Consider the following 15,322-nt stretch of genomic DNA (forward strand, 5'->3'; position numbering starts at 1 on the left):
TCATGTCTTACTAACTTGAGTTTTTTGATGAGGCAACGAAGGTGATCGGCGAGGCAGTGGATGTTGTTTACGTGGATTTTAGCAAGGCTTTCGACAAGGTCCTTCATGATAGGCTCATCCAGAAGGTTAAAATGCATGGGATCCATGGTGACTTGGCCATATGGATTCAGAATTGGCTTACGCACAGAAGGCAGAGGATATTGGTGGAAGGTGGCTTTTCAGGCTGGAGATCCGTGACTAGTGGTATTCTGCACAGATCTGTACTGGGACCTCTGCTGTTTGTGATATATATAAATGACTTTTATGAAAATGTAGATGGATGGGTTAGTAAGTTTACAGATGATAATAAGATCAGTGGAGTTGTGGATGGTGTAGAAGAATAAGTCAAAGGATACAGCAGGATATGAATCAGTTGCAGATATGGGCGGATCCCATAATCCAGTTAAGTGTGAGGTGCTGCACTTTGAGAGTTCAAATGTTAAAGAACAGTATTCAGTTAATAATAGTTATACAGGACCCTGAACAGCACTGATGTACAGAAGAACCTTGGAGTTCAAGTCCATAGCTCCTTGAAAGTAGCCACGCAAGTAGACAGGGTGGCATGCTTGCCTTTTTTGGTCAGGGAATTCAGTACAAGGGTTAGGATGTCACATTGCAGCTTTACAAGACTTTGGTTAGGCCACATTTAGAGTATTGTGTTCAGTACTGCTCACCACATTACAGAAAGGATGGAGGCTTTGGAGCGGGTGCAGAAGTTTACCAGGGTGCTGCCTGGATTAAAAGGTATGAGCTATAAAGGAGGGGCTAGAAAAACTCGGGTTGTTTTCTCTTGAGCGGCGCAGGCTGAGGGGAGACTTGATAGAAATCTATAAAATTATGATATGCACAGATTTAGGGATTGATGATTAAAATCATTTTTCCAGAGTTGAGATGGCTAACACTTTGGGGCATGCATTTAAGGTTAGAGGGGAAAGTTCAAAAGGAGACGTGAGGGGCAATTTTTTTTTGTTTACATAGCAAGAGGTAGCAGTCCGGAATGCACTACCAGGGATGGTGGGTGGAGGCAGATATAGTATGGGCATTTAAGGGACTTTTACATAAGCACATGAATATGCAAGAAATAGAGGGATATGGACCAATGGCAGGCAGAAGGGATTAGTTTCATTTGGTGTCACGGTCAGCACAACATCGTGGGCTAAACGGCCCACTCTTCTGCTGTACAGTTCTATTTTCTAATTAGAATTGGCCGGTGAAGGCAAGTTATACCTACCATACATTATGTCAGTATGGTGCATTCCTGCACAAAGAAAGTGACAGTACCAATTGGTCCAAGTTCAATTGTATATTCAAGTTCAATTGGCCATTTAGCTGCAGAATTGATGGAGCACCATTCAAAGAACAAATCATGCATTTTCAGAGTACAAATTGGGCCTTTTACTGGATTACAGTAATCATTTCAGTAGCACTGAAGGGGCCAAATTCCACTCCATATGTTGCAGCAATAGAAAATCAAGAAACAGTTACCCTGTTTGATACTCTATCAAATTGTTCTTTTAATATCACAATGAAGAATGCTTTTATGGGAAATGGTAGCATAGTGGTTGTTACAAGACAAGTAATGGGCTGCATTAACGATCTGTAAACTAACTCCAATCATACCAGCATAGCTGTGGTATTTAAATTAAATAAAATAAATCTGATGTGAAATAGCTAAGAAAGCTAGAAAACAATTTGCTTAGCATATCCACACTTCTTTTCATAAATACAGGAAATGAGCTGTCATTAACCTCCATAGTCTCATTTTCACAGATGGGATTCAAAGCCTATAGATTGAAAACTCATGATGATCAGGTCTGATCTCTTGTCCTTTAACCTGTGCATCCATGCCACTCAGTATTATAGATCAGGCTGCCCGATAAGCACAATACTAAACGTAAAATGAATTTATGGCTATTTGAAGCTGAAAAGCATCTCAGTCACTATTTACTTTTCAAAGTTAAAAAAGCAGAAAACCAAAACAAAGTTACCAGATGAGACTCAGTTCAACACCTTAAAATAATACAAAATGCAAAGGATTAATGCAACCAGTGATATACAAGTAAAAAGATGATTCAAAATGCTATAACACAAATTCAATGATCACTTGGTTCCTGGATTGTCCTAAGTGCCAACTGGTTAACTAATACACTTCACAAAAGGAAGTTTGTCATCCTTCTCCCTTCTGAGCTACAGCAATGTAGGTTGCCTCATATCTGCTCTCTGAAATGATTTGAGCCACTCAAATTAACAGATATCAATGGTGCGTAATAAACACTGGCCTCACCAGGGATGTCGACACCAGATGAACATATTTTTTTAAAAATCCATGTTTTATATATTGCAACAACCAGTATCATAATATGGGAAACAGACAGTTTACTTTTCCTCACTAAAATCCATGAAAGATTAGGACAGGCCTCTGATTCACTTATCAGTACGTTATCATTTTAGGATATTCGAATAAGACCTGCTAAAGCTGCTCCTTTTGTAGCAGTTTTACTTAATTTTCCACCAGAAAGAAACCTACTCATTCATTGCCATTAATTTCAGTCCAAGAAACCTCAAGCTATGTTATTAGTACATCATACACATGCAGAGCTATTTCTGGTTAACCAAAAATTTAAGAAATTAAACCATAGGTAGATAGCAATAAAAGCATTTCCCTTAATGCTTCTACAAGTGTCAATCTTCTTACCAACAATATGCAACAGACTTCAACAGGTCCACAATATGATTAAGTCTTAACGTTCTATTTCTCTGGAGTATTAATTCGGTCTCCCACCCACACAGGGAGGGTGAAACATCTCACTGAACTACCATACAGTGTTAGAAGTTACAGCTAATTTTGAACTGAACAATTGATGGGATGGAACTAAAAGAATTTCCCAAAATTGACCTCTCAACTTAATGTATACATAATAACTACTGCAGAAACTAGCAAAACAAGTTCTTGATTTTAGACATCACAAGCTCTCTTCAAACTTGCAATAAATCTATACATACAAGTACATAGGAAGTCAACATTTGTTCAAAACCCAAATAAAATTGCCCATAAAAGCAGCATTACATACTGAATGGATAAAGTTTTTAAAACAGAACTTGCGCTGTAGTTAAGGTCATTGTTTAAACCCTTCGATTACCGCTTTGTAATTCCAGTGAACATTTTTCATTGGAGAATATATCTACATTCTGAACGACAATTTTCATAAGAATTAGTTAAAAGAGAAAGATATGCCAACGTTGTGATTGCTTGATGAAAACAAAACAAATAAAATAAAGATGCCTTGGTTCAAAGGACTGAGATTTTGGATCCATGATCAAAAAAGAATGCAGTGAAGGGGTGCCCAAAACCAGAGATAAAAACAGAAATTGCTGGAAAAGCTCAGCAAGTCTGGCAGCATGTCGAGAGAACTCAGTTCTCAGGAAGGGTCACTCAACCTGAAACTTTAACTCTGATTTCTCTCCACGGATGCTGCCAGTCCTGCTGAGCTTTTCCGGCAATTTCTATTTTTGTCTCTGATTTACAGCAATCGCAGTTCTTATGGTTTTCATGTAGTATTGCCCATAATCAGAGTTTGTTTTTCAATTAATGCTTTATTAATTCTCAGCCTAATGAAAATGGAACAAGTGACAACCATCAGCAAAGTTTTCTACCACAGTGGGAAAGCTAAAACAAATGATAGCCAACCAAGTTCATAATCAGTGATAACAGTGGAGGCTGGCCAGAATGGAAAGAATTTCTAGTCCATATTTCAATTCCACCTATTTTTCTTGTCAACGTACAACTTAATTTGCATACATTTTATACTCAATATTCACAGTCACATCATCTTTACTCAAGACAGCAGACTGACAGAATCCCATTTACCTGTATATCTGTGTCCTTCACTGGTTCAAGAGGCTCAAAAGTTGTAGCTGCACTGAGACTTTCCAATCGTTGAGAAATGTGAGAGATATCTAATCCTTTAGAACTCAGCAGAATGGACCTGTTTAAAGAAAAAAAAGAGGGGAGAAGAAACTCAGCATTTGCAAAGTTTGCTTATCAGCAATTATTGCAACTTTACGTTGGCTGGTTAAGCATTGACAATTATGTTGCATCAACTTTATGTTCTGTAAATCTTTTCCAATTCAACATATCAAAAGGATATTACATGCTGTTTAAAAAAAATAAAAAATAAAAAAAAAGAGACAGATGATTGCACAGCTTTGGCAATAACATGAGGAATACTAGCATGTGGCCACATTTTTCCAATTTCAGCCACAGCCACAGATGTAGTTCGCTCTCATTTGCTAAGTGACAATGGATTATGGAGTAGCACTAAAAGAAACCAAGGCACAGTATTGCTCATCTGCCATCACAGCAATAGATTGTTATTTGGCACAGGTGACGCAGCAGTGAAAAGTAGGTTATTTTAAAAATTAAAGTTACATTCAAGATAAAACAACCCTTCATTAAAGACTGAAATTTAGCATCTAAATATTTCTTTCCTGTGGTTATGTGCTTTCAGTAAAATGAAGCCAATGATTTGCACAAGAATCTGTTCACCAGAGAAGTGAGGGCTTTCTCCCAGTTCCAGTTTAGTCACAATACATTTTTCACGTGGTTTTCTCACATCCATTACACAATTAAAAGGAACACTTTGTGAAAAACAAATCAATTAGAAAGAGAAAAAGCCCCATCACTTCAGTCTGACAATTAACAAAGCACCTTCCAATCTCCAACTTTCCCTCAAACAAATTAAACTAACTGATCAACAATTTAGTTAACATTTAGACTTTGTAGCCTTGAAAAAAATGTGGTGGGGAAAGCCATTTAGCTAAGTTGGCTCTACAGCTAGATGATCAAATTAGATGCTAACAGTACATCTGATCTGCCGCAGCTGAAGTATATTTTGTGGAGCCTCACCGTACAATTTAAAAAAGGGACGCTTTACTGTGGATTGGTAAATAATCAAGGACCTTCATAAGAAACCTTAAAAGCTCATGTTTCCATCTTAAAAACAAAAATCAAAACATGCCATCAAAAACAGCAGATTGCCTGATTTAACATAAGCATCACAGGAGAACAACTGGTCAAATTTTATACAAATGGATTCACTAAACATAATTAGTGCACTGTTGCAGTTTATATTAAGTAGTTATACAACAAAATGATGAAACATCGTTAATAAAATTTAAGTCATTTTCATGTAATATCTACAGTAAGAATTCGATGTGTTCCTCATGAAAGTCAGCACTTATACTTACGCTTTGACATCTGCTGTTTCCTGTGACGTGCGTGTCAAGGTCCTTGATCGCAAGACCTCTCCAGCCTGCTGAATCTCCTGCAGGTTTCTTTCTACATGTGGAAGCTCAGACACCCCTTCAGTTTCTGCTGCAAGCTGCTCAGCTTGCTGTAACAACTCGTCGAAACCTTCCACATCCATAATAAATACTCAGATTCTGCAGAAAGGAAACAAAACAAAATTAAAGCCATACTGGGAGACAGCTTACACATAAAAATTTACATGGTGCTTTTAATTCGGAAAGATTGCTGTAGATGCTTCAGAGACAATGAAAAATAGGTACCAAGCTAAAAAGGAGACCATCAAAATTTTCAGAGGCAAGCAAAGAGGCATAGGGCTTCAAGGAGAAAGCATTACAGCTTAGGATTAATGAAAGATTGAAGAACATAGACACCAAAAGGGAAAAGAAGTGGTTTGGGGCTGTGGTAAGGCTGAAGATGGGGAGACACAAGATTATAAAACAACTGGAGCATGAAAATAAGAATTTTAAATCGTTGGGAGTTCCAGATCAAGAGTATGATGGATGAGTGGAATGTTGTATTGGATACCATGTGGGCCACTGAGCTTTTGATGACCTGAAACTGCCTTGACAAAAAGGCTAGACAGGCACAGGTGCACACTTCCCAGACACTCAGAGGTGTATATATTAAATGACAGAGTCCAGTGGGCATTCACTTACAAAGCAATACTTGACAGACCCAAAATATCATGGGGCGTGTAAATCACGTTTTGTTTTTAAAATAATGCTTTGAGGTCTAACATTCCTGTTTCTTCTGAAGTTCAGAAGAGTCACATGTTTATTGAAACATACAAGAGGATGGTTCCTCTTATGGGAGGATCTAAAACAAGGGGCATCCTTTTAAAATAGAAATGAGTGAACATTTTCTCTCTCAGGGTTGAGCGTCTTGGGAATTCCCTTCCTCAAAAAGACAGTGGATGCAGAATCTTTAATTATTTTAAAGGCAGAGGTAGATGGACTCTTGATTACCAAGGGGATGAAAGATTAATCGAGGATAAGCAGAAATTTAGAGTGGAGGTTAAAATCAGATCAGCCATGATCTCATCAAATGCAGACAAGGCTCAAAAAGGGCCAAGTGACCTATTCTTGTTCCTTATTCATATGTTTGTAATTTACACAGGGTTAAAAATGAGGCATTAGCCTGGAGACCATTGGAATAGTCTAGTTTGGAAGGGCCAAATCCAATGGATTTGTTTTGGCAGTCAATAGAGAAGGAAATAATAGTGGAGGCAGGTTAGAAGTAGGCAATCTTTGACACAGAAAAAGTAGTCATTGTTTAGCTCAGGTACAAATAGGACTCCAAGATTTTAAACAGCTCATTTTAGCCCAGTAAGTGGCTAGGGAGCAATCTGGAATCAGTGGCATGAGTAACGGCTTTCAGGCAAAGGCATGAATGACCAGTCTTCTCTGTTTAATTTGGAAAAATATGGCTCATCCAACACCGAATGTTGGACAAATAATCTGGCAACACAAACAAATGCAGCTCTCTAATATGCAGCAAAGTGTAAAACAAAATCTGCACTTCATTTCCAGCTCAAACCCTTCCTAAGGCCTGTTAGACATTAATAGTGATTGCCTTGACACAGAATATCACAGGTCAGAAGAGTCACCAAAATTGCAAGCAAAGTTATGAGCAACAAGGTCATATTATAAGTAATGGAAAGCAGTTTAGGCCACAAAAGCACTCAAGCCTGTTTTGCCATTAAATAAAATCAAGTATGAATTACAGCCAATCTGTTCTAAAATGCATCCATGTGAATTGCAATCGATACATAGATATTAAAAATATAAACAGAATGTCAGTCCAGGGAAAGTGCCTTTTAGTGTATTGCAATGAATAAGAACTCTCAGAAAACAAAATGGCTGCATTCCATGTGGATCGCTTTTGCCCATGTCATTGGGAGGATCACCATCACAATGTATTTATTTTGCTTACTGGTTCCTAAGCAACTGTCTGAAAATGGCTACAAATCCCACTGTGATTCTCCAGTGTCCAAATTTAAGATCACTGCTCTTTCTTCACATAAATGATTTATGAAATTGAACCTTGCAAGTTCAATTCTATCAGGAAACTTAAAACGTAATAAAAAAAGCAGAAAACAGAATGGATGAAACAAGTAGACTGGTGAAGACAACTGATGCATGCAGATGAAATATAATGCAGGGAAATGTGGAACAATGCATTTTGATGGGAAGATTAAGGCAATCAATTTAAACTGAAGAGTACAATTTTAAAGGGATGCAGAAACGGATACATGGAGAAGTAAGTATACAAATACTTTAAGATGGCAGGTGAAATGGAGAAGCCTACTAAAAAAGAAAGCCTCCAGAATCATTGGCCTTGTTAATAAAGGCATAAATAAACTTAAGCAAGGCCATTATGATAATCTTTTATAAATCATTCAATTGGCTCCAGTCGGAGTAATGTGTTAACTGCATATTAATTGGTGTTTCAATGCATTGTGGTAGTGGCATCCATTCGGAACTTGTTTGTGCTCCAATATGTAATCTACACCTATCCCTACCTCTGGGTCAGAAGGTCCAGGTTCAATTCTCACCTGTCCTAGCCTGTTGTCATAACAGGTCCAACCAATGGGTTAGTTAAAATATGTAAATATATAGAAGCAGGTTGTCACATTGGCAGTATATGTAATATAAGCATGTTGTCTTTGTAATGAATCATTAATAATTGCTTGGCTTCGAGTTACAAGTTACTAAAGAAAAATACTGTAATGGTAACAGGGATGGGAGTTCCTTCAGTTTCGTGAACAGCCTGGAGATGTGCTCTCCAACACAAATAGGTTAAGAGGAGGTCTGGTAGAAGTGTTCAGAGTTTTGAGAGAGGGACTAATTATAAACTGTTATCTGTGGCATGAATAACAACGTCAGATTTAAGGATTTTGGCAAAAAAAGTGACATGGGGAAACTTTGTTTTAAATGCAGCAAGATATTATGATCGGAGAAACATTGCCTGAAAGAATGGTGAGAACAGACAACAGTAACTACATACACAAAAAAAAAAGGACATTGGAAATTGGAAAATATTTGTGGGCATAGAAAAATTAAACCATGTGGGCAAAGAGCAGAGAAGTGGTTAGGTTGCCAAATATCCGGGAAAGGCCAATTGTAGCGCTTCTATGAATCTTTTCCCCAAATCTACCAAAAGGCAATATCAGCTACATAATGGAAAACAGTGCTGTTATTCCAGAAACAAACCATAACAGAAATTGCTGGAGAAATTCATCAGGTTTGGCAGCATCTGCGGAGAAAAAAAAGAGTTAAAGTTGAGTCCAGTGTAGTAGTTCTGAAAATGGGTCACCAAATTCAACGTTAACTCCGTTTTCTCTCCACAGATGCCGCCAGACCTGCTGAGTTTCTCCTGCAATTTGTTTTGGTTTGTTCCAGATCTTCAGCATCTACAGTTCTTTGTTCTCTTATTTCAGAAAAAATGTTTTCTAAGTGTATAATGGAAATAGTATGCTCTGAAATCAAAACATATAAATTTGATGGCACTTGGGTTTCCTTCCCGGATTCCAATTAGAATATAGGTTTTAAACTTCGGTGTTTTGGTTTGGGGGATTTTAAAATGTCAGCTTTGTTATAATGACATCTGGGCAAATTTTACACAAATCCTACACATGTAAAGAGCCCACCTGCTAGTTTTTCCCAGTTCACAATGCAGCCACAATATATCCCTATTCCTTTACTGGGACAAAATCCTGTAATTCCCTCCCTAATAGCATTGTGGGTCAACCCACAGCAGTTCAAGAAGGCAGCTCACCACCACGTTCTCAAGGACAACTAGGGATGGACAATAAATGCGGTCCAGCCAGAAATGCCCACATCCCATAAAAGAAGAAGAATTATATTATGAATAGAAGTCATCAACAACTGACTTTAAAAGAAACAAATGCAATCAATATCACAACAGTACTTGAACAGGGTATGTAGAATAGGAGTTCCTGTTTCTAGTGGAGACGGAAAATAATTTGCTTAGCATACCCACTCTTAATAAATGCAGGATATGAGCTGTCAATTCCTGTAGCGTCATTTTCACAGACTGGATTCAAAGCCTAGATTTGAAACCCCATTGTGATCAGATCGGATCTCTTGTCCTTTGGCCTGTGCCATCCTTGCCACTCAATCATAGATCAGGTGGCCCAAACATGTAAAATGGATTTACAGCTACTTGAAGCTGAAAGGCACCACTTATTTTTCAAAGTTGAGAAAGCAGAAAATCAAAACAAGTTCACTAATGCGACTCAGTTCAACACCTTAAAACAATACAAAATGCAAAAGGATTGATGCAGCTAGTGATATACATGCAAAATAATGATTTTAACTACTACAACACAAATTCAAATGATCACTTAGCAACCTCAACATTTGTACACAGTGCAAGAATCTGGATCAATCTTAAAGTACATTTTGAAAACAAACTAGCTTTTTACCAACTGGAAGCAAAAAAATGGCAGATGTCGAAAATCTGAACTATAAAAACAGATAATGTGACAGAAAAACTCAGCAAGTACAGATGAAGAAATGTCTTTGGACTCACAACTTTAACTGTTTGTGTACACAGCGTTGTCAGACCTGATGAGCTTTTCCAGTTTTTATTTCACATGTTTAACAATTTCATTCCTAAAGTAGATGTGTTCCACACCACTTAAGTGATAACAAATTAGATTTCTAAAGAATGAATTTGCACAGCATCTTAATCTAACATCTAAAATATAGCAAAGTACATACACTGAATTAGTTTAATATGTAGCCCTCTTACTTTGTAGCAGAATTTTAATTTCTGAATCTTACTGCATGGAATGCAGCTGATGTGAAACTTAGAGCTCTCTAAACAGGTTTCTAAACAGTACAAAACAGTATATGCGTAGATTCAATTCCTGTGGCATGCTGAGTTACCAACTGGGGAAATAAGTGGATGGTACAATTAACCTAGGGCTAGGAAAATCAGTGACAGCACCTGTGACCCAATATTATATATTCAGTTTTACTTGAAAGAAACATCTGAACAAGTCAGGTGAAAACAGGATCACAAAGTGAAGAAGGGTCTAGGCCTGAAACGTCAGCTTTCCTGCTCCTCTGATGCTGCTTGGCCTGCTGTGTTCATCCAGCTCTACACCTTGTTATCACAACCGGGTTTGGTTGTTACTAAATTCAGAATCAAATCATCAATATATATTCACTGTTAAGTCACATATGAAACACTACAATTTGGGTGAAGTCCTGGATTCAAGCACCTATGGAACTACGCTCCAGTGTGAATCTGTAGCCTGTGAAGAGGAGTAATGCTGGGGAGTGGGAGGGCAGGAGCACTGGTGAAATGTGAAAAACAAAGCTTGATCTATTTAACATTTTTAATCCATGAGCTGTGGCTTTTAAATGAACTTTTGTTGTCAGACTTTGCACCAGACAACATAATGGGATCAATGCATCTTTGTCTCGGCACATTCTGTCATCAGAGCCAGGAAACAAAACCAGACAACAGGCTTTCAACTAAATTGCCTCTGAACCTAAAGTGTGCTTCTACAAGGGAATCATGTTTATATACTGCAAACAGCTTCGACTTATACTACCCTTTAATGTTTAAACTCCTAAAATGCTTAAATGGGAAGATTTAGAATCAAGTTGCAGTAACAAAAATTTGATGAGATAATGAAAGTCTCAGCCACCAAACAGATGGATCCTGAGAATTTTGTGTTAAAAACATGAATGAGGCAGAGGTTTTAGAGAAGGAGCTCCAAAAAAAATAGGATTGAAGTGAGTGGCTGAACAATGCTAATCATAGAGCCATACAGTCAGAGCTGTACAGCATGGAAACAGACTCTTTGGTCCAATTCATCCACGCTGACCAGGTATCCTAAATTAATCTAGTCCCATTCGCCAACATTGGGCCCATATCCCCCTAAACCCATCCAGATGCCTTTTATCATGAAAGTAAGAAACATTTATAGTGTTTTTCACAATTGTCAAACATCTCTCAGCATTTTAAAGAAAACAAAAATTTCTGGAGAAACTCTGGTCTGACAGCATCTGTGGCAAGAGAAAGAGTCAACACTGAGTCTGATGACTTTTCACCAGAATACATCATCCTTTTGTCAAAATACTTCAGTAATTTTGAAGTGTAGCCACCATTGTGTCTCTTGCATTACATCTGCTGGGTTACATACAAGAACACAAACTGCAAACGTGATAATGACTGGATAATCTGATCTTGTGATATTGACTTAGTGGTAAATATTCCAGAAGATGGAAAACACCGTGTTCTTAATATGACAAGAAAGAGGAGTAGGCCACTCAGACCCGTCAATCCTACATTCCTGCATTATCCTTGTATCCATGACATCTGTAATAAATACAAAGATATCATCTTAGTCTTCAACATACGGCTTTGAAACAGTATCATGGCTACCTTCTACTCACATGATAGGGTTAAGTTTTTGCTTAAAACCTTAGCCAAAATACAGCACTTCCAATAGCCCAGTAGACTTTGTAGTACTAACTGGAATTTTATCAATAACTCCAAATCCTGGAGTGGGGCCTGAACCCACAACCTTCTGGACTTGAGACAGGAAGGAATTCCACATGAGGTACACACGATCAGCAACACAGACAGATGGAAAATAACAAATCAGATGAATGAAGAACAATAAAGGAGATCAAGGCTGGAAAAGATGATAGGGTATAAAATGACCTTGGGGAAATTAAACAGCCAAGAAGAAGAAGCATGACATCTTGACATCAGGAGTTTCCATTAGAAATGTGGAAATAGGAACTCCTGCCAACTTTCTGTCGCATTGCGAGCTCCAAGCAAATGGAAGATTTTGCTTTAATATGAAGAACTATTGCCAGGTAGTTTTTGCTTCTCTTGCCTCAATTCTTTTTGTACTTCCTTCTGTCACAGTCTGTTTTTAAATTTTCCTTTCAGACAGGAGAGGAGATAGCACAGTGCACTGTGCTTAACAAAACAGTTCCTGACTTTCAGGATGAACTTGAATGGCGGGTAGGGGGAAAAACGATCTCTCTCTTCTTATCCCTACCTACCCACCGCACCCCCCCAACCCCCAGTCACCTTGTTACCATCATCACTACACTATCACTTCTCAACTACCCATTCATTCCTATCAACGTGCCTACATCATCACTAAAATACTAAATAAATTGCAGATGCCCTTCACTTGTCCTTTAAACTTGGACTCACTTCATTTTTATCCCCTAGTTCCCTGAAAAAAAATCTAAGGGGTCCTGTCATTTTGCACCACGCTTTCCTCCTTTTTCTCACATGCTTCAAGCTGAAATCAATTTTTGTTCCCTTTTTGAAATGAAGGAAACCCCTTTCTCTCGTGAGATCAGCCTTTTTCTCCATTTCAAATATTCTTCTTACTTTCCATCCCTCCCTAAACCTTGTTCATCACCCTTTCAAAATGTAAATCTCCCCGCCCTTCAATAATATTCTTCACTTCAATTCTTCCTTCCTCATCCAGTTTGTTCAAATTCAGCTCAATTCACATCTGTAATGAAAAATATTAAGTGCAGTGCCTTCAAAAATTAAAAGAAAACTGAATTAAATTGATATGCAATCTACTTTGTTAAATTTATTGGGAGCAGACTTTGAGGCTTGGATTGCACAAGGAAGCATTATCTAACATGCAGGACCTGAAGCAATTCTAGGCTGCAAAGACAAACAGGGACATCACAGCACCACAAAACTTGATTTCAACCAGCTTCTTGGACGTGAGCAGATCAGGTTAATCAGTTATTTGGCTATATTTATGGCTGATGAATTTGCCAACAGTACCAACAAATACTCTGCGATTATGGATAGTCTGATTGTGAAGCTCACCACATATTTACACATCAGAGAACACATCAGAAAATGGCCAAGATCAACAATTTTCCAATACTACGAAATTATTACAGAACTCAGTTCATCTGCAATCACATGTTGTAGTGACAGGGTAGTTGGAATTGATTTGGTATTGGAAAGCACACTTTTGAAGTTAATATTAAGCACTCAGAAGAGAGCCAACACTGTTTTTCAAGAATCTGCAATGCAGCTCATATAGCCAGTGTACTTCCCAGCCACAGAAACCTGGGCCAACCTGGATGTTAAGTTTGGTATTGATTCAGTTGTGGAACATACTTCCTGCGCAGCACTCTCTCACACTCCTGGAGAAAAATAAGCACGAAATGTAAATCCTGATCCAGTGCAGTGGCAGTGATGTAGCTCCTTGTGACACCTCTAGGTAAATGTAGGCAGCACATGTATTGCCACAATATCATAAGCTGTGCTGGAAGCTCTGAAGTAGTGTCAAACTGGACTCTATACATTAATTTTGTTTCTCTCTCCACAGATGCTGCCAGACCAGCCAAGTTTCTCCAGCACTTTTTTTAAATTCAGATTTTAGCAACCACAGCATTTTGCTTTTGACTGCTGGAATTATAATTTTGTTGAGAGAAATTAGAGATTTCCCTTTAGAAAGCATCAATGCACTGGCAGCCTTTCAAACTGATTAAGATTTTGAGAAATGAAGAGACCCACATACTGAAAAATTGAGAACCGAGTCAAGACATTTCTTATCTCAGAGGGTTTTGAATACTTGAAATTCTCTACCAGAGAGCCAAGGATACCAGATCTGAGCACACTCAAAACAAGATTGGTAGAATTTCAGACATTAAGGAGGGTGCAAGGTTATGTGGACAGTTGGGAAGGTGGAATTGAAGTAAAAGATCAGCCGTGACCTTATTAAAAGGCACAGAAGGAAAAATGTCTCTTTCTTACAAGTATATACAAAAGCAGATCTTCACTGCATCTTAATTTTTTCGTAGATCCAGTCCATTGCATTTGTCTGTTTCTACTGCTCGTCCATACTGCTACTCACCATTAACCAAACACACAACACCCTGACAGTGCACACTTGAAAGCCATAAGTATTTGGCCAAGAAGGAATTCACACCTCCTCCACCAGATAATTTTATAAAGCTCTGGGGCACCTACCATCAAAGCTCTGACTACAAATAGGCGTGAAGTTAACATCCTCAACCAAACCGGTCCTTACCACATCACAACCAAGCGTAGGAACCTAGTCAATTTTCTCCCCACTAATCCAGGGTGCTGAGCCAATCATAGCACAATGATAAAAAAAGTGAGCTAATCAGCACAACATTGTAATTAAAAATGGAAGTTTCCTAGTTTGCACTCACTAAGCTGCTTTCCCAAACAAGGATCTGTGGATCAAGGTATCTTCAGCTTTGGAAAAGACAAAACAGGAAAGGAAAGAATGCAACAACATTGCAGCTTGGAAGGAGACAAAGTATTACATTGACAGGGACAGTGACCCAGCAATTAAATTGAGCCACATTATGAACAAGCCTGGAAAACTGTGCAAACAAGTGCAAGTCAGTTTGGAGTTAATCCTTGATCTGAGCATCTGAATACGTGACCCATTCATTCTCCTCTTCCCTACCAAAACTGCACCATATGAAAAATCAGGAAGGATGCTTGTTGAGAGCATTTTGAAAAAAAAAAAATCAGTCTGTCTCCTGGTCTACACAAATAAGGTCTTCATTTATTATTTAAAAATATTGGTCAGGTAAAGGAAAAAAAATAGTCAAAGCCCAATATTGTTTACTTTTTGAAAGTTACCTACTCCTTAAAATACCAGGCCTAAATTTAGAAACTCACTATGAGAGTATGCTTAAAAAGGACATATGGCTGTAAATGTGTGTATGTATCTATGGATTTTGAAACTGATCATTAAAATAATGAAACTATCTTTTTATAAGGCTTAAAAATTAACCTACTTGTCAGGAGCAAAATTTCTTTACAGTTTTAGCAGGAACAGAATATACATTTAAGTACAAACAGAGATAGTAGGAACTGCAGATGCTGGAGAATCCGAGACAACAAGGTGCAAGGCTGGATGAACACAGTAGGCCAAGCAGCATCATAGGAGCAGAGAGG

General features: G+C 38.1%; 1 protein-coding gene across 1 annotated transcript in view; it reads right to left on the reverse strand.

Annotated features, from left to right (window-relative positions):
* The window catches only part of nup93 (nucleoporin 93), a 147,430-nt gene that overhangs the window by 120,307 nt on the left and 11,801 nt on the right, over positions 1 to 15,322 (reverse strand). Inside the window, exons 2-3 of the mRNA XM_048605700.1 lie at positions 5,287 to 5,481; positions 3,908 to 4,025 (exon numbers count right to left, since the gene is read on the reverse strand). Of these exons, the coding sequence (XP_048461657.1) occupies positions 3,908 to 4,025; positions 5,287 to 5,465 (297 nt within the window). The 5' untranslated portion in view covers positions 5,466 to 5,481. The remainder of the gene's footprint in view (positions 1 to 3,907; positions 4,026 to 5,286; positions 5,482 to 15,322) is intronic.

This window comes from Rhincodon typus, chromosome 15 (genome assembly GCF_021869965.1).
Source record: "Rhincodon typus isolate 14 chromosome 15, sRhiTyp1.1, whole genome shotgun sequence".
Classification (NCBI taxonomy): Eukaryota; Metazoa; Chordata; class Chondrichthyes; order Orectolobiformes; family Rhincodontidae; genus Rhincodon; species Rhincodon typus.